The sequence below is a fragment of the Myxine glutinosa genome, chromosome 14, assembly GCF_964187855.1.
Source record: "Myxine glutinosa chromosome 14, kmMyxGlut1.1, whole genome shotgun sequence".
In the NCBI taxonomy this organism is placed as follows: Eukaryota; Metazoa; Chordata; class Myxini; order Myxiniformes; family Myxinidae; genus Myxine; species Myxine glutinosa.
In genome coordinates, this window is record NC_136274.1 from 8723481 (window position 1) to 8747112 (window position 23632).

At 49.3% G+C, this 23632-nt stretch overlaps 1 protein-coding gene across 2 annotated transcripts in view; it reads left to right on the plus strand.

The window, feature by feature from the left end:
• LOC137439411 (active breakpoint cluster region-related protein) overlaps positions 1 to 23632 on the plus strand; it is a 258208-nt gene that overhangs the window by 160138 nt on the left and 74438 nt on the right. For both annotated transcript variants that reach the window (XM_078768302.1, XM_068135138.2), the window contains exons 5-6: positions 14571 to 14678; positions 18989 to 19049. In XM_078768302.1, coding sequence (XP_078624428.1) covers positions 14571 to 14678; positions 18989 to 19049 — 169 coding nt within the window. The remainder of the gene's footprint in view (positions 1 to 14570; positions 14679 to 18988; positions 19050 to 23632) is intronic.

Below are 23632 nucleotides of genomic sequence, written 5' to 3' on the forward strand. Positions count from 1 at the left end.
TGGAGTCATCACTGTTTGGAGGATGGTACAGAACACATATGAACAAAAGTTGGGAGCGTAGAGGAAGCCGTAGCCAGAGGTACTCCTGGGGGTGGGGTGGCAGTGCAAGGAGAGTGAGGAAGAGAGTTTTTGATAAAGATAGCCACCCCACCACCAGGACGAGGCTCAGGTCTATCATACCGGAGGAGGGAGTAACCAGGAAGAGATATTAAAGAATCACATGCATCTTGAAGGAGGAAAGTTTCTGTTAAGCAGATTACGTCTGGTTTGTCAGAAGCAACTTGTATGGAGAGATCAATCAGGTTTTAAGCGAAGGCCCTGGATGTTTGAGGTCCACACCGTTAAGGAAGAGGGAGGGGGAGCATCGGGTACATGACAGGGGAGGGGAGGGGTAGGGTCAGATGAGGGGTGAGAGGGGGAGGTAGGGAGAGCTGTTGATAGTGTGTCAGAGATTGTAGAAGAGTTAGGAGAAAGGGAAGGACAAAGGATGGGTAGGACAAAAGGTTTGATGGTGATGGTAAGAGGCAAAGTGAGGTGTTGTTTGAGGGGGGTGGGGGCAGAGCATCGTGGAAGGTTGGAGAAGGTGGAGGTATGTGATGGAAGGGAGCAGAAGTGGGGAGGAGGCAGCTTTGAGGAGGAGGTGGTAGTGGGGAGATTTGAAGGGGAGTGGTGGGGGGGGGGGGTGGGGAGTCTTGAAGGGGAGGGGTGAGGGAGGAGTTTTGAAGGGGATGGGTGAGGGGGGAGTTTAGGAGGGGAGGGGTGATTGGGGATTTTAGGAGGGGAGGGGTGAGGGAGGAGTTTAGGAGGGGAGGGGTGAGGAGGGAGTTTAGAAAGTGGATGATTAATGAAAAATGAACATGTATAACAAACAGGGTTTATTGTGATTTTCAAGTCAGAGATCCATTTGAGAACGATAGAGGAGGGGTGGAATGAAGGTGAGTTTGTGGAATAAAATGAAATTGGCTCGTTGTTAAGTACTCCCCATGGGGAATAACATGTATTCATGATGATGTCATCGATATCTTCGTTATGAAGTCATAATTAGACAAGTCGAACGCTTGATCCAATCAGTTTTGAAATTTCTTGAGTATGATCTACACCAAATTTGTATGGGAAAATTAAATTGATGACGCCATCAGTCACGTGGTTTGGCAGCCATATTGGATTGAACATAAATCTAATCAATAAACCACACAAATACAGCAGCTAATAAACACCACACAAAATACACCACACAAACACGTCCTGGCGAGGGTCTGCGGTCTCTCATTGCTCTTTCTTGTTTATTTTGATTTCATTTGAATACCTTTACATTTGGTCAATTGAGTTATTGAGGAAAATAAGTACATAGATCGGTGAATGATGTATGTACCGGTATAAGGGAGTTATCTCAATTCGTGGTATGGAAGAGTCGTTCAGAAGAAGTGACTTGGAGCAGGAAACCTGAAGTGTGAGGGTGAGTGAGATTGGAGGAGGCAAGGATCGGTGGAATGTCCAAATCATATCCGGTATCTATATTCTATATCATGTACCCCACCCATCCTAGGGACCCTGGCTTTTAATGAAACAAATATATCCTTGTTTCATTAAAGCAACCTGGATTGAACGGTCGATTTTGTTGGTGACGACACCTTATCCAATGCATTGGTATACCACTCGGCTTTATTTTTTAAATAGAAATCTAGGTTCGTGGAGTGGTGAAGAAGTATTTGGTGAATTGTCAATTTGGCAAAATCATTTGATGAAAGAAGAAGCTGCTATTTTGAGACTGGTAGAGGTATGAGTAACTGTAGAGGGAAGTGGGTGGGTGTCGTGTAGTTTCTTTGATCGTGAATGATTCCTCGGTACAGATCCTGTGAAGGTGTCCTCTCAGGAGAGCGAGATGACAAATGGACCCGAGATACTTGTTTGAATAGTTAGAGTGTCGACATACCTGGCCTGAATATATGCGTCATTTTGACAAAATAAGGTTGTTTTATTCCTTTGGATGTGTATCTAGTTTGCTTTAATTATCAATTCCTCTACGATCAGGTACCTGTTGCCAGTAACTTCACTCTTGATGGAGAAATAATGTTTTGAATTGAAGCCCCTGAGATGTGACGCTCTGACTTTGAACAACAACACAACAACATGCATTTTAAGGCCATTTTCCCTGCTAGAGCGGGGGTTAGCCTTGCGGTCCCCATGACAATCTTCTCCATTTTGCCCTATTTTCTGCATCTCTCCTTGTTAACCCCCTTGCCCGCATTTCTTCTTCCACCATCTTTAGCCAAGTCTTTCTCGGTCTTCCCCGTCCTCTACTTCCTTCTACATTCATTTCCATCACTCTTCTCAACCAGTCACTTTCATCCTTCCTCAACACGTGACCAAACCATCTCAACCTGTTCCTCTTCACAGCATCAATCACAGGCAATATTCCCATCATCTTTCGCAATTCATCATTTGTCTTCCTCTCTCTCAACGATACTCCGCACATCCATCGAACCATTCGCATTTCCACCCTTTCCAGCCTTCGTTGCTGCTCTACGTTCATTACCCATGTCTCGCTCCCATAAATCATAACACTTCTCACACATGCAGCATACACCTTTCCCTTCAGCTTCAGCGACACTCCCCTCCTCATCAGCACGCCACTCAGTTCCCGAAACTTCTTCCATGCACATCTCACTCGAGCAACCGTTGCCGAGTCTGATCCACCTTCTCCATTCAGAATGTCTCCGAGGTAGCAAAATGTTTTCACACCTTCCAGCTTCACGCCGTCTCCAAGATCCAACTCAACATTTCCTCCATCTGCAGCTCCCTCTGTGCACACCTTACATTTGAATGTAGCTGCCACACTGGTAAATGACCCTCTCAGACCACTACATTTTTGATGAACCCACTCAGCGCACATTGTACATTGAATGGAGTTCACTCCGACACCCTTCCTGCACACAGCACACGGCCACTTCCCAGTTCTTTCCACCTCACCACATGCTTTACCACTTGCCATCACCTTCGTCTTTCCGATATTCACCTTCAGACCTTTTGTCTCCATACATTCCTTCCACTTGTTCATCTTTTCCTTCAGTCCATCCATACTTTCCGCAATCAACACCAGATCATCTGCATACAACAACTCCCACGGTAAACCCTCCTTTACGTTCTGAGCCAGCACCTCCATCACAGCTACAAATAGTAGTGGACTTAGTACCGACCCCTGATGCACTCCCACCTTCACCTCAAACCCACCACTGTTCCCGTCCTTCGTCCTTACAGCTGTGCGCGCTCTTTTGTACATTGCCATCACTACTCTGATCAACCATTCCTCCACTCCTAACTTCCTCAATGCCCATGTCAATACTTTGCATGGAACCCTATCGAAAAAATGTGACTTTGAACGAATACATTTATTTATTTTTTCCCTGTACATTTTCAGCACATCACCTTTTCCTTTCCACCACTGATTCATCCTTTCTCTCTGCCAGTGAGTACACTCACTCCCCGCACCACTTCCTACCACGTCTAACTTGTAATCGCCTCCACTCGGCTAGGAGCCAATGGGGTTGGTCTATCGGTCAGAGGGAGCGAGGGTAACTCTGATTTTTTAGCAAGGTCAGGGTCCCTCGAGATGGAAAATGTGTGATAGCAGTATGTAGGTTCTTCTCTGTTTTATCACTCAATATACATTTAATTAATCTGAAGACATCATGCACCCAAAAATGGGTATTCACCCGGTATACTTCTGGTGAGCGTGTTGGGCCACATCCGCTGCAAACAGCCACAACATCTTTAGGAGCATATGATGAAGCAAGGGAAGTTGCTCAAGAAAAATCTTCTCTGGATAGTTGACAGGCAGGCGGACACAGCAACACAGAAAATACCAAGTTGGACAGGGTTCAACATCACTACTAGCGGCTCCATCATCGTTTCACAAGATATCGTTGCCTACGTTCCCACAGTAGATGCTCCAGCTACAGAGATGTCTACCATTTCAGAAATCTTAAAACAGTCGGAACTTGTGAGACAGACACTGAAGTTACAGGACATAGTCGTGGTCATGGACCAGCTTCTGTATGCTCAAGCCACCGAGATAGTCTGGAAACACACAGACATGTATGACAAAATCATCCTTCGCTTGGGCACATTCCACACAATTTGCAACGTAATGTCAATCCTAGGTGCACGATTCCAGATGCTGGCCTGCGGGACTTGTGCATGGAAGCAAATATCATCACAGAAGGTTAAATAAATAGAGTTCCGGAAGGCAACATGTTTAATCGAGCAGTCCGCATGCACAAGTGTATGTATGAACGAGAGCGCCACTCAGTAGAGCGCATACTACCGCCGTGGGTCAAGTTGGAATAATACGTTTTGTTTAACATCCCCTCTCCCCAAAACAATAAATGAAAAAGAAAGTAGGCCCAAACTGTCAGAGAATTTATTTTGATATATCTCGGAATTAGAGGAGAAAAACATCATTTTAGAATAAGAATAAAAGCTTTAATGCAGTAAAACAGAAAAAAAAATTCCCAAAATTTTTTCCTGGATCCGGAATAATATCCTGAGCTTCACCAAAAACGAATCAATTCTTCCTTATCTCAATATATCAATTTAAAATGTCTGCTGCTCTTCTTCTGCTCCAATCGGATCATCTGATCATGTGCTTGTTAAAGTGGACATCTCTCTGACCATTCTCAGGGAGCCTGCTCAGCGTCGACGAGTCTGGCATTTCACTCAGGCCAACTGGCACGGTCTTCAAGCAGCCATCAATCATCTGGACTGGTCTCCCATCTCTACCACCTCTGGCATCAACTCATCCTGGGAATTCTTCCAAAGTAAATTGCTCTCTCTCATGCACAGATTTATCCCATCTCGTCTTCAGTTGTCATACCCTTCCTCCCGTCCATGGTACATGGAATCTTGTGGTGAGGCTGTTGCCCAGAAACAACTTGCCTTAGTCTCCTGGAAAGCAAATCCAACGGAAGGAAATCTCATTTCCTTTCACAAAGCCCGAAACAAGTGCGTGTCCACCCTCAGGAGAGCCAGGAAACAATATCTCTCCGTTCTCAGGACCGAACTCTCTTATCTGTCTCCCTCTTCCAAATCCTGGTGGCGTCTGGTCAAATCTGTTTCTGGTGTTTGTTCCCCCTCCATCCCCTCCCTTACCTCAAACGGCTACACAGCTGACTCCACACGTGAAAAAGCTGAATGCCTCAACTCTGTGTTTGCCTCCAAATCTTGTGTCCCAAACCCATCCCTCTCTGTACCCACCGTACCCAGTCGTACCCAGCTGCTCCTGGACTCCGTGTCCTTTCCTCCTGACAAGGTGGAAAAGTTTCTGTCAACCCTCGACTCTGATTCTGCAACTGGACCTGACGGCATCAGCCCACGGGTCCTAAAATCCTGTTCTTCTGCTCTTTCACTCCCTCTCTCTGTTCTCTTCACCCTCTCTTTTGCTCAAGGTCAACTGCCATCTACTTGGAAATCAGCCAACATCACCGCTTTGCACAAAAAAGGTGCAAAAACAGATCCTAGCAACTACAGACCAATCAGCCTTCTCCCAATTATCAGCAAAGTCATGGAATCCATCATTGCTTCGGATATGAAATCTTTCCTCTTCTCCAATGGCATTATCTCTGATCATCAATTTGATTTCAGACCAGGTCACTCTACTCTGGACATGCTGCTTCTGCTGTCTCAACAATGGATGGAGGTCCTCAATGCCAAACAGGAAATTAGAGCTGTCTCCCTCGACATATCACGTGCCTTCGATACGGTCTGGCACCCCGCTCTGCTCACCAAACTCTCCTCCTTTGGTATCCATGGAAATCTCCACGCATGGCTGGCGGACTTCCTCTCTCGTCGTAGTCAACGTGTGGCCCTGAATGGGTTTCTCTCATCTCCTCTTCCTGTTCAGGCTGGAGTTCCCCAAGGCAGTGTTCTGGGCCCTGTGTTTTTTGTGGTCTTCATCAATGATCTCTCTGACTCTCTTGAAAATCCTCTCTATCTCTTTGCTGATGACTCCACTCTCTGCCGCTCCATTCCTCATCCCTTAGATCGGCAGTCTGCAGCCTCCTCACTCTCTGCAGACCTGGACAAAATCACAGACTGGGCAAACAAGTGGAACATGTCTTTCAATCCTGACAAATCTCACACTCTTACGATGTCTCTCCGAAAAGACCGATTGGACAACCCTCCCATCTACTTTCTGAATAATCCTCTCCAAGAAGTTCTGTCACTCAAGCTTTTGGGTCTCACTATCTGCCATGATCTTTCCTGGGAAAACCACATTTCCAAGCTGGCCTCCAAAGCCAGTCGCTGACTGGGCATCCTCCATCGTGCGAAGTCCTTCCTTGGCACGCCTGAGCTCCTCACCACATACAAGGCTTTCATCCGCAGCTCAATGGAATACTGCTCTCCCATCTGGGCTGGTGCTCCTGCCTCACACCTAGCTCGTCTTCACGCTGTTGAAACCAAAGCGTTCAGAATCATTGGAATCTCCCGCGATGACGCTATCTCCGAGGGCCTTTCACTTACTCACCGCAGACAGGTTGGTGGTCTTTCCGTCTTCTACCGACTCCTCTCCGGCCTTGCTCCCCCAGCTCTCTCTGGGCTCTGTCCCGCAAATATTCCTACAGGTCGCACAAGATCTGCCTGCAACCCTCTTATGGTTAAACTGCCAAAATCAAGACTCTCTGCTCACCTTCACTCCTTCATTCCTCTTTTCTCCTGCCTCTGGAACAAACTCCCTCACTCTCTTCAATCCCACTCCTCCCTCCAGGTCTTTAAAACGGCTGTTCACCGCCATCTCTTATCTTCCCCAATCCAAAACCTTGATCTTTTCTACCCCCGCTAATTTCACCCCAAATCCACTTTTTTGAGGTGACTTTTGTCTTCTTTCCTGGAAGTCCTTGGTGTCCTTGTGTTTCATACCTATCCTGCCTCCCCCCAGGCCCTCTCCCTCCCACACATCTCCCGATGTCCCTGCTCTCAAATGTTGTGTTTGTGTGCTTCCTCCCCTTCTCTCCCCATCTTGTCGACCGCTCCCCTTTTTATATACTTTGTTTGCTTGCTTGCTTGTTTGTTTGATTTGTTTCTTTGATAAATGTTAGCTCCTTCACGAGCCTCGATTCTGTATACAAAAAAATAATAATAATAAAAAAATCCCAAGGGCAATCATCCCACCAACTTTCATCCAAATCCGTTCAGAACTTTTCAGATAACTTGTTCACAAACACATGAACACACACACACACACACGGACGGACACGAGCGAATGCGTTACTCCCTGGCGGGAGTAACAATAGACAGGACAGTACTGGTACTGTAACGTCGTTCTTCGGAAAAAAAAAATGAATGACACCGTCATAGATCTGCACAACTGGAACTCCAATACTCTGTTGGAAGACACGACTTGTAGAGGGCTGCATGCTCTTTGGAAAGAATTATTGGAGCATCTTCGTCATGACAATGGAGATTTGTCAGCATTCTGGATGTCATACGTGGATATTATCGAAAAACGATCTTGCTTGCCCCTGCTGCGTGCTTCCCGAGAAGGGAACTGGCAATTACATCTCTCAGCCCTACAATCCATGATCCCTTGGTGTTTCACCTATGACAAAGTGAACTATGCCCGATATTTACCAGCATACTTTGCCCAGGTGACACCCTGATTGTCCAGTGGAGATTGATTGTCATTTTCTGGGAATACCCGTCACAGCACCAATGTAGCATAATATTGTGGTCGGAATTACTTCCTTTGTGTAGCATATGATAACTAACTAGTCCAAAGAGTTATTGGATCACCAAAGTTTCAAATAATTTGAATCAATATTGCCAAGAGCGTCGCATTCCAATTTCAGTCGCAAAATTGATAAGAATCGTATTTGAGGATCAGCGTATAAAATGGTCCATATGTCAGATAAAATAGTATAAAATGTTGGGAATGTGCTCCTGGGACAAATGATTGATGAATGATGTTATTTGGGTGCATGATGTCTTTAAATAATTAAATGTAAAACTATATGATAGAAAAAAACCTTATTTTGAGCGGCTTTGGGTGATTATTTCTGTCACATTTGAAAGTTCATTGTGGTCCTGATATTTATCACTGGTGCACAATTTTTATACCATTATATTGTATGAGGAATGCAACATCCTTGCCAACAAGATACAAAGCTTTGAAAATACTTGTATACGTTCTTTATACACCACAAACTGACAATGACCCAAAGATACATTTTGGATGAAACATCTGCAACCTGTGACCTTAGGGGTAGGGTCGGATACCGGCGACCTTAGGGGATAGGGTTGTATACCGGCGACCTTAGGGGTAGGGTCGGATACCGGCGACCTTAGGGGATAGGGTTGGATACCGGCGACCCTAGGGAATAGGGTTGGATACCGGCGACCTTAGGGGATAGGGTTGTATACCGGCGACCTTAGGGGTGGGTAGGGTTGGATACCGGCGACCTTAGGGGATAGGGTTGGATACCGGCGACCTTAGGGGATAGGGTTGGATAACGGCGACCTTAGGGGTGGGTAGGGTTGGATACCGGCGACCTCAGGGGATAGGGTTGGATACCGGCGACCTTAGGGGATAGGGTTGGATAACGGCGACCTTAGGGGTGGGTAGGGTTGGATACCGGCGACCTTAGGGGATAGGGTTGGATACCGGCGACCTTAGGGGATAGGGTTGGATAACGGCGACCTTAGGGGATAGGATTCGATACCGGCGAACTTAGGGGATAGGGTTGGATACCGGCAACCTTAGGGGATAGGGTTGTATACCGGCGACCTTAGGGGTAGGGTTGGATACCGGCGACCTTAGGGGATAAGGTTGGATACCGGCGACCTTAGGGGATAGGGTTGGATACCGGCGACCTTAGGGGTGGGTCGGGTTGGATACCGGCGACCTTAGGGGATAGGGTTGGATACCGGCGACCTTAGGGGTGGGTAGGGTTGGATACCGGCGACCTTAGGGGATAGGGTTGGATACCGGCGACCTTAGGGGATAGGGTTGTATACCGGCGACCTTAGGGGTGGGTAGGGTTGGATACCGGCGACCTTAGGGGATAGGGTTGGATACCGGCGACCTTAGGGGATAGGGTTGGATAACGGCGACCTTAGGGGTGGGTAGGGTTGGATACCGGCGACCTTAGGGGATAGGGTTGGATACCGGCGACCTTAGGGGATAGGGTTGGATAACGACGACCTTAGGGGATAGGATTCGATACCGGCGAACTTAGGGGATAGGGTTAGATACCGGCGACCTTAGGGGATAGGGTTGTATACCGGCGACCTTAGGGGTAGGGTTGGATACCGGCGACCTTAGGGGATAAGGTTGGATACCGGCGACCTTAGGGGATCGGGTTGGATACCGGCGACCTTAGGGGATAGGATTCGATACCGGCGACCTTAGGGGATAGGGTTGGATACCGGCGACCTTAGGGGATAGGATTCGATACCGGCGACCTTAGGAGATAGGGTTGGATACCGGCGACCTTAGGGGATAGGATTCGATACCGGCGACCTTAGGGGATAGGATTCGATACCGGCGACCTTAGGAGATAGGGTTGGATACCGGCGACCTTAGGGGATAGGATTCGATACCGGCGACCTTAGGGGATAGGGTTGGATACCGGCGACCTTAGGGGATAGGATTCGATACCGGCGACCTTAGGGGATAGGGTTGGATACCGGCAACCTTAGGGGATAGGGTTGGATACCGGCGACCTTCGGGGATAGGGTTGTATACCGGCGACCTTAGGGGTAGGGTTGGATACCGGCGACCTTATGGGATAGGGTTGGATACCGGCAACATTATGGGATAGGGTTGGATACCGGCGACCTTATGGGATAGGGTTGGATACCGGCAACATTAGGGGATAGGGTTGGATACCGGCGTCCTTAGGGGTAGGGTTGCATCCCGGCGACCTTAGGGGTAGGGTTGCATCCCGGCGACCTTAGGGGTAGGGTTGCATCCCGGCGACCTTAGGGGTAGGGTCGGATACCGGCGACCTTAGGGATAGGGTTGTATGCTGGTGACCTTAAGGGTAGGGTTGTATGCTGGTGACCTTAGGGGGCGGGGTTTGTATACCGGTGACCTTAGGGGTAGGGTTGCATCCCGGCGACCTTAGGGGTAGGGTCGGATACCGGCGACCTTAGGGGATAGGGTTGTATACCGGCGACCTTAGGGGTAGGGTTGGATACCGGCGACCTTAGGAGTAGGGTTGGATACCGGCGACCATCGGGGTAGGGTTGTATACAGGCGACCATAGGAGTAGGGTTGTATGCTGGCAACCATAGGGGTAGGGTTGTATACTGGCCACCATAGGGGTAGTGTTGTATACCGGCCACCATAGGGGTAGGGTTGTATACTGGTGACCTTAGGGGTAGGGTTGTATACCGGTGACCGTTGGGGTAGGGTTGTATACCGGCGACCTTCGGGGTCGCGTTGTATACCGGTGACCTTCGGGATAGGGATGTGTACTGGGGACCTCAGGGGTAGTTTTGTATATTGAGTGATAAAACAGAAAATGTCAGGAGTTACACATTGCTATTACAACTTTTCCATCTCTAGGGACACTAGCCTTGCTAAACATCATAGTTAGCCTTGCTCCCTCTGACTGATACCGGTGGCAAAAATTTTGGTGTCTGGCTCAAGGGCTGCACTCCCTCCTCATCCAAATCCTTCTGGTGCCGCCGCCATTACATTTCTCCTCGCACCATCACCATCACCTCCCTCCTCATGCTGCCACCATCACGTGCTTCATCTTGCTGTCGCCGTCACTTTCCTCTCGTACCACAGCCAACACTTCGTTCTTGATTACGCCATCGCTACCCACTACCCTCTTTGCACTGCTGCAAACGCCGTTCATTCCCTCATCATGAGGCCACTGCCGCCACATCTATTATTGCACCGCCTCTTCTCTTCTTGCACCACCACATCTCCTATTGCGCCACCGCTTCTCTTCTTGCACCACCACTTCTCTTATTACACCACAACATCTCTTATTACACCACCACTTCTCTTCTTGCACTGCCACATCTCTTCTTGCGCTGCCACATCTCTTATTGCACCGCCACATCTCTTATTGCACCGCCACATCTCTTATTGCACCGCCACATCTCTTATTGCACCGCCACATCTCTTATTGCACCGCTACATCTCTTATTGCACCGTCGCTTCCCTTATTGCACCGCCACATCTCTTATTGCACCGTCGCTTCTCTTATTGCACGCCACATCTCTTCTTGCACCGCCGATTTTCTTCTTGCACCGCCAATCTCTTATTGCACTGTCTCTTCTCTCCTTGCACCGGCACATCTCTTCTTGTACCACCGCTTCTCTTCTTGCACTGCCGCTTCACTTCTTGCGCTACTGCATCTCTTGCATTGCCACCGCTACCAATTATATTATTGATCCACCGCCTCTGCCACATCTCTTCTTGTGCTCCAAGCACCCCTCCCCTCCTTGCGGAACCACTACTCTTCCCCTCCTTGCACCACAACCACCACCCAACACTTCTTGCGCCACCACCACCCCTCCCCTCCTTGCACCACCATGACCCTCCCCTCCTTGTGCCACCACTACCCTCTCCTCCTTTGACCAATGCCTTCCCCTCTCCGTTCGCACGTTCTACCACGTAGCCTTCTGTTGCTGTTGCCCCCTTAGCAATGCCATTTTATTATATGATTCATCATTTCCCACTATTCCTCCTTTGATCTTGCACCTTGTACTTTTATTGTTCTATTACTATTATTGATTCCTTTTGTTTTGAAAGAAAGAGACTGCAAAATGAGAAAACGGATACCAGGAGACTTAGCTGGGTCTCCACTACCAAACCTGCACAGTTAGAAGTGAAGTGTTAAGTGATTTATTTCATGTATTGTCCCGTGTGGTTAACGTCGGTACAAACCAGGTATCTTTCCATTTCTACAATGTGGTTTGAACAAAGTCGAGCAATCGCTCCATTTGAGGTAGGAAAGCGTACTTGTGGAAATTGTTTTGCTTGAGGTTTTTGGTTATTGTGTGTGGTTAGACCTCCTCAACCATTGAAAAGCCGAAAATATTGCAATACGTGGTTTTACATTGTTTGCACAATTCTCCTTTTGTCAAATGGATTGTACTTGTGGCCAAAATGGAGATGGGTTCAATAAATGTGCATTTTCCTTCACATCGAAGAATAGTGGAAGGACCTTGTGCATTTGTTGCTCATGAGGACACCAGGGAGAGTACCATTTCCGCATCCCTCCCACCACCACCCTTCCCGGCCTCCTTGAGCCACCATCACCCCTCTCCTCTTTGCACCACCACCACCCCTCCTTGAGCCACCACCACCACTCCCCACCTTGTGCCCCCACCACCCTCCCCTCTCAGCAACTCAACCAACAATCATTGCAACAAAGTCTCTTTAATTTCCTTTAAACTGCATATGCGTGCACCTGTCGACTTGTCCAGTATTTATATGATATACAAGATACGGACGTTGGTAGACATCTTGGTACTTCTACATAAGTACAACACATTTTGATAGACAATGGATAGACAGATTTGGTGGTGTCTCCTTGTGATGTTAATTTGTGCTTAATTCATTCACTTCAAGGTGGAAGATTTACATTATACGAGAACCTAAATATTCAGGTTGATGGTAAAAGCAGCATTTATGATCGACGGGAAATATTCCTTGATGCCTCCTTGATGCCTCCTTGATGCCTCCTCGCCATTTCAAAGATGAAATATGTAAAGGGATAATCGGTTTACCGCAGCAGTTGCTAAACTCCGTCCCTGGGATATTCCATTCCATTCGCTTGTCTCCCACAAAGGTCACCATGGAGACCTGAATAATGAAGACCTCCCGTTCACGAGGCCAGAAGTGACGTGTCGTGAATCTAAATAACGTCTCGCACGACCAGAGCCACGCCGACGTCTCCGTCACAGTCGTCGGACGTTTGATATCCGTAGATGCGGAACGGTCGCCCAGAACGCCACCCCAGTAGCTGGAAGCCGAAATATTATGGAAACCGTGATTGACCTAATTCCCTGTCACCATGGCAACCTTCCTCTCTGGAATTATCACGTCCAATTTCCCACGGTCTAAGCTCCAAATTGTGTTCAGAATATCTGGCAGGTGATTTGTGAGGGTACTTTATTATTTATTTTTTCTGGTTTACCCGGTGGTCGTGATCTCCGTGTCGCAGCGAATTTGGCCTCGTGACTTATGACCGCTGGGGGATAATATGGGTTCACCGTTGTAGATATTCTAAGTTGTTAGGGTTGGGGTGAACCTGTACCTGTTATATCCCTGGTATCCGAAGCATCAGACTTTGTCCGAGAAGCAGGTTAAGTGTCATGGTCTTTGGTCGCTACCACTTTGGGCCTTGACTCCTTTAATGTAGTAATTGTTTTGTTTTTTCTTCCTTTCCAATGACCTTTTAGCCTCACACCTCGGTCTGGAACTCCTAAATCTCTTCGTGTGCTCCACCCTCTGTTTTGGGAATGACCTGGGAGGAGGTAATGAGTGCGATTGGGGAAAAAACATGGCTAAGACGTGCTGCCATCACCTGTAGCTGCCATACCTTAACCCAATGCTGCAGAGCCCTCGTGTGCTTCTGTTGCGGGACGTTGAGGTTGGTGACGGTCGTCACGTTTGTGGAAATCCATGGTGTCGAATGATGAAATCTCGTCAAATGGCCACCTGTTTGACCTCCTGGGAAATGTTGGGATGGCTGATTGTTTTTCATCGTGTTAAGAACAAGCCTCTCGGTGTATTTTGTTTATTGTTATCCTTTTTAGGAAAGCCTTTCGGTGTCACCGGAGCGTACCTTTTAATGGGTTAAACATTTTTACTTAATTGTTTATTTTTTCTTCCTACTGTGTGCCATTGTTGGTTCGTAGCTCCGATTCATACCGACCGTGGCGATGCCAGGCGGGGTCTGCGACCTGGCATCGACGCCCCCCCGAGCCGTAACGTGTGGCCGACTCTCTGCGACGACGATTTATTCCGTGCGAGCGCACAGTGACCGGACAGCCGTGCTTCCGTGCTCCCTCTCGCCACCTCGAGGAAGACTTCCTCCGGTACCAACATTGTGCTGCGATCGGTGTGCTCTCGCCAGCTGTTGCAAGACCGATGGCTTGCTTGAGCAATCGCCTCGATCTAGTTAGGGGACCTGTGAGGGTGGTGCTTTGATTGGTTGTATGAGTGAGGGCTGGAGGAGGGGGTGAGGGTAGGTAGGAAGGAGGCGGAAAGCTGGCGAACTGGGTGTGGAGAGAATCTCTTATTAGACAAAGGGACTTGTCCACATCGTTTCCTTTCTGTTACATCTCTGCTCTTTCTCTTAAGCTCCATTTTATCCATTGAACCATTGCATTCTAATTCGCGTTTGAAGCATTCGGGATTGGCACGCTCGACATCGACGATTGATATTGCCGAGGGGGTACAAGCATCGGGGGGGGCTTGTGGTCCTCCGAGGAGGACCTCGGAGGGTCGGCCTCCCCCCTGGACCGATCAAACACGCCCTTCTTCCCCGACAAGTGTATCCTGTGGCCTTTTTGCTAGTGGGGTTTTCTGTGGTGTGCACCTGCAGGCGAGTCAACTGGGTGTCTACCGGGCTTTTGTGGACAACTACAAGTCTGCGGTGGAGACCGCCGAGAGATGCTGCCAAGGGAACGCACAGTTTGCAGAAATTTCTGAGGTGAGACAACCTGCACTCGAACCTGTGTTGTCATTTGGATTTCCTGGCACAGACTGAACTTCCTTCCCCTTGTCGGGTTCCTTTAGTATTCACCCTCGTTTGATGAGCTTCCTCCGCTCATTAGTCAAGCCGTCCGAAATCGCAGCCCAACCAAGTGAGGAGTGGATTGTGTTGAGGATCCGGTGGTGGTACATATGGTATACATAACGCACCGGATCTGGTGGTGGTACATACGGTATACATAACGCACCAGATCTGGTGGCGGTACATACGGTATACATAACGCACCGGATCCCGTGGTGGTACATACGGTATACATAACACACCGGATCAGGTGGCGGTACATACGGTATACATAACACACCGGATCAGGTGGCGGTACATACGGTATACATAACGCACCGGATCCCGTGGTGGTACATACGGTATACATAACGCACCGGATCCCGTGGTGGTACATACGGTATACATAACGCACCAGATCCGGTGGTGGTACATACGGTATACATAACGCACCGGATCCGGTGGTGGTACTGGTACATACGGCATACATAACGCACCAGATCTGGTGGCGGTACATACGGTATACATAACGCACCGGATCCCGTGGTGGTACATACGGTATACATAACACACCGGATCAGGTGGCGGTACATACGGTATACATAACACACCGGATCAGGTGGCGGTACATACGGTATACATAACGCACCGGATCCCGTGGTGGTACATACGGTATACATAACGCACCGGATCCCGTGGTGGTACATACGGTATACATAACGCACCAGATCCGGTGGTGGTGCATACGGTATACATAACGCACCGGATCCGGTGGTGGTACTGGTACATACGGCATACATAACGCACCGGATCTGGTGGTGGTACATACGGTATACATAACGCACCGGATCAGGTGGTGGTACATACGGTATACATAACGCACCGGATCAGGTGGTGGTACATACGGCATACATAACGCACCGGATCAGGTGGTGGTACATACGGTATACATAACGCACCGGATCAGGTGGTGGTACATACGGTATACATAACGCACCGGATCAGGTGGTGGTACATACGGTATACATAACGCACCGGATCAGGTGGTGGTACATACGGTATACATAACGCACCGGATCAGGTGGTGGTACATACGGTATACATAACGCACCGGATCCGGTGGTGGTACATACGGTATACATAACGCACCGGATCAGGTGGTGGTGCATACGGTATACATAACGCACCGGATCAGGTGGTGGTACATACGGTATACATAACGCACCGGATCTGGTGGTGGTACATACGGTATACATAACGCACCGGATCAGGTGGTGGTGCATACGGTATACATAACGCACCGGATCAGGTGGTGGTACATACGGTATACATAACGCACGGGATCAGGTGGTGGTACATACGGTATACATAACACACCGGATCAGGTGGCGGTACATACGGTATACATAACGCACCGGATCAGGTGGTGGTACATACGGTATACATAACGCACCGGATCCGTTGGTGGTACATACGGTATACATAACGCACCGGATCCGGTGGTGTAATGGTTAGATGCACCTGCTCTGAGTCTGGGAGCTCGGTCGTTTGAACCCCGGGCCGAGTCATCCCAAAGACGTTAAAAATGGTCCGTGCTGCTTCTTTCCATGACGTACAGCATTTTAAAGGATAGAGCACGGACAAACAATGCGGGGCAGGCAATGGCAAACCTCCCATGACACCTCTTGCCAAGAAACTACTTTGGCAGCACCGACGCTCAGTAAAGAGTCTGGTACGTACATCAAAAAAAAAAGAACTGTGTGTACGTGCGTGTACATGTACATATGTGTATGTATGTATGAACATATGTACGTACCAGACTTATGAACAAGTATGAACGTGTGAACAAGACAGTTTCCACACACTTGAACATACATCACATGCAGGATAAAGACACTGGGGAGCGTCGGTGTACCTTTACATTCATTGCACAGACATGAGTCGAGAATGGACGCACACACATCCATTGTGAAATTCAGGATTTGAACCCGGATTCCCTCCTCGTGATCCAGGGGCACAAATGGGACCTCGAACGGGTCAAATGCTTCGTGACGTATCATCACATGTCTGCCAAACAGCTTGTACCATCATCTGGCTGGCAACATTTGTGCGTTTATTGGAATTGGTAGCTCCTCCACCGAAGGTGCACGAGGTTATGGTTTCACCCCTGTCTGTCTGTCTGTCTGTCTGTCTGTCTGTATGCGAGCAGGACATCTTAAAAAGTTATGGACGGATTTGGACGAAATCTGGTGAACAGGTTGGGTGTTTGACAAGGACGAAATGATTCGATTTTGGTGAAGATTCGAATCTGGATCTGAGAATTTTTTAATTCATAAGTTGTTCTTCACCATTTAGAGATGGGGCCAAAAACGTTATTTAACACAATATCTCAAAAAGTTGTGCATGGATTATGACAAAACCAGGTAGATGAGTTGGTTAGGTGATGAGAACAAGATAAGTAGATTTTGGATCAGGTACGGATCCATATGTGGCCTATCAGTGGGATACACAACGTATACTGTTCACTGTGTTCAGCCTGGTGGAGGTATGCTCCGTTCCTGGTGGAGGTATGCTCTCCATTCCTGGTGGAGGTATGCTCTCCGTTCCTGGTGGAGGTATGCTCTCCATTCCTGGTGGAGGTATGCTCTCCATTCCTGGTGGAGGTATGCTCTCCGTTCCTGGTGGAGGTATGCTCTCCGTTCCTGGTGGAGGTATGCTCTCCATTCCTGGTGGAGGTATGCCCTCCATTCCTGGTGGAGGTATGCTTTCCATTCCTGGTGGAGGTATGCTCTCTGTTCCTGGTGGAGGTATGCTTTCCATTCCTGGTGGAGGTATGCTCTCCATTCCTGGTGGAGGTATGCTCTCCATTCCTGGTGGAGGTATGCTCTTCGTTCCTGGTGGAGGTATGCTCTCCATTCCTGGTGGAGGTATGCCCTCCATTCCTGGTGGAGGTATGCTTTCCATTCCTGGTGGAGGTATGCTCTCTGTTCCTGGTGGAGGTATGCTTTCCATTCCTGGTGGAGGTATGCTCTCCATTCCTGGTGGAGGTATGCTCTCCGTTCCTGGTGGAGGTATGCTCTCCGTTCCTGGTGGAGGTATGCTCTCCATTCCTGGTGGAGGTATGCTCTCCGTTCCTGGTGGAGGTATGCTCTCCATTCCTGGTGGAGGTATGCTCTCCATTCCTGGTGGAGGTATGCCCTCCATTCCTGGTGGAGGTATGCTTTCCATTCCTGGTGGAGGTATGCTCTCTGTTCCTGGTGGAGGTATGCTTTCCATTCCTGGTGGAGGTATGCTCTCCATTCCTGGTGGAGGTATGCTCTCCATTCCTGGTGGAGGTATGCTCTCCGTTCCTGGTGGAGGTATGCTCTCCGTTCCTGGTGGAGGTATGCTCTCCGTTCCTGGTGGAGGTATGCTCTCCGTTCCTGGTGGAGGTATGCTCTCCGTTCCTGGTGGAGGTATGCTCTCCGTTCCTGGTGGAGGTATGCTCTCCGTTCCTGGTGGAGGTATGCTCTCCGTTCCTGGTGGAGGTATGCTCTCCGTTCCTGGTGGAGGTATGCTCTCCGTTCCTGGTGGAGGTATGCTCTCCATTCCTGGTGGAGGTATGCTCTCCGTTCCTGGTGGAGGTATGCTCTCCATTCCTGGTGGAGGTATGCTCTCCATTCCTGGTGGAGGTATGCTCTCCGTTCCTGGTGGAGGTATGCTCTCCGTTCCTGGTGGAGGTATGCTCTCCATTCCTGGTGGAGGTATGCTCTCCGTTCCTGGTGGAGGTATGCTCAGAGGTATCCCTGGTGGAGGTATGCTCTCCGTTCCTGGTGGAGGTATGCTCAGAGGTATGCCTGGTGGAGTGTCGTTGTAGTTTTATAATATTTCTCCAGCTATTTCCATTAGAACGGCTTGTTCTAGGAGATTGCAGCTTTCCCTAAAGTACTTCCGCAAGGAAACATCTTTTGAGCAAATGACTTGACATTTGCCTGTGACGCGCTGTGTATTTACGAAGCGCACGTCTATAATTTAGATTTTCTCCGGAAACTATAACTGTCGCCTTGTGCCAGGTACATCCCACAATGTAATCATTCCTTCACCCCCTCCGTCTTCCCAGGTTTCGACATCTCATCACCAAATTTGTCTCAAATCCTTCCTTTTCCCCACCTTGCGTTGCCTTTTTCTATTCCCAACAGTGTTCTCTGCTTTTTCTTTCCCCTGATTATTTAATTTATTTTCATTTCCCTGATTTTTTTTTCTCCTAGAACTTGAAGGTGCGCAGCAGCAAGGAAATGAAGGAGCAAGCTTCCAAACACACCCTAGAAGGTTAGTAGTTTGACGAAGCATTTTTTGGGGCAAAGTGGGGTATGGTTACAATTGTTGTATAAGGTGGTGCCTCGGTGTGGTGGGGTTTGGGGTGGAAGGTTGCGCTTTTCGGACATGAGGGCACAGGGTCCCTCTTTAGGTGTGTGGGGTGCCACGACGTCCCCAAACTGTAATACTGTGCTATACGGATGTCGGGTGGTTTAGGGACATGAGGGCACAGGGTCCCTCTTTAGGTGTGTGGGGTGCCACGACGTCCCCAAACTGTAATGCTGCGCTATACGGATGTCGGGTGGTTTAGGGACATGTGGGCAGATGGTTGCATTTTCGGGGGTGTGCGGTGGAATGCCGTGATTTGCAGACATGCGGGTGGAAGGTTCTGTTTTGGGGATGTAGCCGGCGGACACTTGCATATTCAGGGTGCAGAGCAGAATTTTGAATTTTGGGGACGTGAGGACGAAGACTTTCACTTTGAGGTGGTTGGCGAACAGTGTTATGTTTTGGGGATGTTTGGGGCACAATGGTATGCTTTAGGGATGTTTCAGGCACAGTGTTATGCTTTGGGGGTGGTTGGGGCACAGTGTTCCAGTTTGGGGATGTTTGGGGCACAATGGTATGCTTTAGGGATGGTTGGGGCACAGTGTTATGCTTTGGGGATGTTTGGGGCACAGTGTTCCAGTTTGGGGATGTTTGGGGCACAATAGTATGCTTTAGGGATGTTTCAGGCACTGTGTTATGCTTTGGGGGTGTTTGGGGCACAATAGTATGCTTTAGGGATGTTTCAGGCACAGTGTTATGCTTTGGGGATGTTTGGGGCACAGTGTTCCAGTTTGGGGATGTTTGGGGCACAATAGTATGCTTTAGGGATGGTTGGGGCACAGTGTTCCAGTTTGGGGATGTTTGGGGCACAATGGTATGCTTTAGGGATGGTTGGGGCACAGTGTTATGCTTTGGGGATGTTTGGGGCACAGTGTTCCAGTTTGGGGATGTTTGGGGCACAATAGTATGCTTTAGGGATGTTTCAGGCACTTGTTACAGACACGACTTTGATGTTAAAGTGGGCCGAGCGGAATGGCCGTCGTGTCCGCACAAATTACCCGACTATACTCGACGTTGACGAAGTCGCGCGATGCTGGCCCAATAAGAAAAAGAAGACACCCGGCTGGATCACAATAACACAATACGACACCAGGGGTTCAGTTCTCAAGACCTCCGGAGGAGGTTATATTAAGGCGGAAGGTTAGATTACAACTACAAGAGGGACAGCATAGAAAGACAAGCACTTAGACACACTCTTATATTATTCCCAACAGACGACAGATAAACGGGACAAAAGGCTGACTCACACGGGGGTTGATGAAAAGGACAGCGGGTATCGATGGCTCAAGGTGCACTCTTGGCTCAAGGCAGAATCGACTCGGTCCGGTCCAGAGATGCGGGGAGGTCGCAGCGCTCGGATGGCGTCTTGTCTGCTCAAGCTGGGGGCGCATCTGACTCAGCGCTCGCAGGTGGCTTTCCTTCTCCAAGCTGGGTGCGCATCTCTCGTCACATCCGGCGCGGGGCCGCGTATATCCGGCGGGGAGTGACACGCCCTCGGCTCGTTAGCTCCGCCTCGTGGAATCGGCACGTTGCTTCTCATTGGGTGCGTGCGGGGGGGTTTACCAGGCTCCGCCCTTGACGAGGAGCTGACAAGGAGCCCCTTCATGGTAACCCCGTGGAGCGCATGGTCTGGAGCTAATCGAGCCGGTGTGAGGACGCATCCTCCCCCGCTCCGCCGCCATCTCCCCTGTTGTTGTTGTAATTGTTGGGGAAGAAGATGGAAGGAGGTATGGGAAAGGTCCTAAACTCACTACTGATGCCATATAATCACATTCTGGTGCAACGAAGAGTCATAATTAATGGAGACGAGGCCTTAACTGACATAGAATAAGAATAACTAGGAAGATGTCCGAAAGTTGTCTACGTGTGGTGCGGTGGACCTGGGCACGACATTTAATGGGGGAATAAGGGGAAGGTCGGCTCTACTGATTGTTATTTACATGCAATGGGACTAGGGAATGGGGGATTGGGGAAAGTTGGGGAGTATTGGAGAAAATAGGGGAATATTTACAAGCGGATATGGAGGCCAAATTCCATATTCGCAACATTGCACCCTTCTCTACCCTCGGGGCGTCCCGACCCGATAAATTTTTACCTACTTTAGTGTGGCACGCAATGTAGTTCCCTCTACTATTAACTCTACCCTGAGTGCGACAGTTTTACAGATATTCACAAATGAGTAAATATGTCCCCCTGCGACGTTGCACCCTTCTCCTCACAGAAACACACCCACAGGATAACCGAATCCGGAAAGAATTCTCAAACTAAACATACAGCCGGTAGGGAGCATTATTTACAAGACTACGCTGCTATTTACACTACGATCCAGGACCTGTTTTTGGAGGAACACATGCAGATGTTATGCATAGAGAGAGCGCGCTTGCCAACATCGATACACCAACCCACGAGTGCTCTGTGGCCGACGGCCTTTAATAACGTGCAGAGCACCCTTCCCGAGCATCAACAGCACCACCCCACCACCAATCGGTGCAGTCACCATTGTTCATTGGAATAAAAATAAATTCGACAACCCCTAACCCTGCAGGTGTCTCTTGCTCTTCTTGTGGTGCACTTGGTGTTAACTAAAAGTGGTTCACCTGTATGGCATAGGTGCCACGTTGACCCATAGGTCCATCCCCGGGTGGTGCTTGGCCGCAAACGAACTGCGGTCCATTGTGGGTGGCCACAAACATTGCGGTCCATATGGTGTATCGATCCCGGCAGCAAACAGCGAAAGTGCAGGCCCACAACTGCGCAGCCAGCACCTCTCTCTCCTCTCTCTCTACCCCAAAGCCAGATCCTCGGAGGCGGGAGACAAAAGAAGAAACAAGTGAGTAAGGTGGTAAGGGCGCAAAAGTGCACGCAATGTAAGGTGATGCACACTGGGGGCACATGGGAACCAGGTGAGACAGGTACGTTCCTATCGTACGCCCCCCCCCCCACCAGGTAACCTACATGGCCCCTCCCTTACCCCTTACTGTATCCACAAAACACAACACTACCCATAAACATCTACTTTACAAATCAACAAACATCCCTACTGTCTTCCCCGTTCCTCCCATATACCAAATTCGTCTTCTCCCCCTCCTAACCAATCAAATTTGCCATTTTCAACTCTCATCAAAATTTGCCATCTCCAACTCAACATCAAAATTTGCCATCACCAATTCATCATCAGTCCCTCCTAGGGAGGGAGAGATGGAATCACCCCAATGTCTCATCCACGTCGTGATGCGTCTCACAAATCCAACAGCAATTCTCATTTCTGCAACACAAACAAAGAAAACACAGGTGTGGAGTCATCATCATCACCACAGGTAAGTGGCTGCGTATGGTGCGACAGGTTCATCAATCCTAACTATTTCCTAAATGACTTTAACAACTTTACACTACCCGGGGTCTTTCTCCGGCCAAACCATTGGCCCTCTTACACTATGGGTTCTAAAAATCAATTCCCATTGGCCAAACTGTGGTGCTCTTCAATTTGGGGTCTCACTCCCCCGATTCATCTCCCGGTGCCCTCGCACAATTTCTGGGCTGCGGCGTGTACCTCTCCCAGTGGGTCTACCCACCTGCACACCTCCACCACTGCAGTTGCCTCCGAGCTTACCTGCTCCTTACCCTAACCTAACTACCTGGGGAAGGCCCTCTGGCACTCTCCCCACTCGGTGCCCTCTCTGGCACTGGGCTGCCCGATCCACACCCGGGATCCTCAGGCACCCACTCACAACTACCGGCTCCCAGAGCCCACCTGCGGCCTCACCTGGCCGACATCCTCACAGTGGTGGAGTGCCCAACCAACTACACACACTAACAGGCTACACGCCCAGCCATTTCCACAACACTAATGCACCCATTCACAACACCATTCTGCAACCGCACCACAAATGCCAATATCCAACCACAATTTACCTGCACCCTCTACCTAACACTTACACTACCCGCCCCGGGTACTCGTGAAAGGGGTCCACTCTTCCCCCATCCACACCTTCGCACCATGCACACCACTCCATACCACTTACTCCAACTCTCTCCACACACCTGTACTTGCACACCTGTGCTCTCACACCTGGTGCCACCTGCACCCTTCTCTCCCCAAGCGCATTCGCGCTGATCCACACACTCACTACTCATACACTGCTCCACACACCTGTCCAGTTGCACACCTGTGCAATCACACCTGTTCAATTCTCACACACACACGGCATCATCTCAGCTAACTACTCCCTTCTGAAACTTGCGCTTCCCAGTCGTCCCTTTAAACTATTGCGCTCCCTCGTCATTATCATCCATACTAATCTACCTGCGTCCCCACTACAGGTATCAGTCACTAACTAAACTTAACGTCACCTAATGTCAATCCTCGCTAGATCCCTACACACCATATCCTAACCCACCCGGGCTAGTTTTCACTGCCATACACCCCATAAGCTATTGCTCCTTTGCCCCCCATGGGAAGGATGGTGGATTTGCCATCCCACCACATC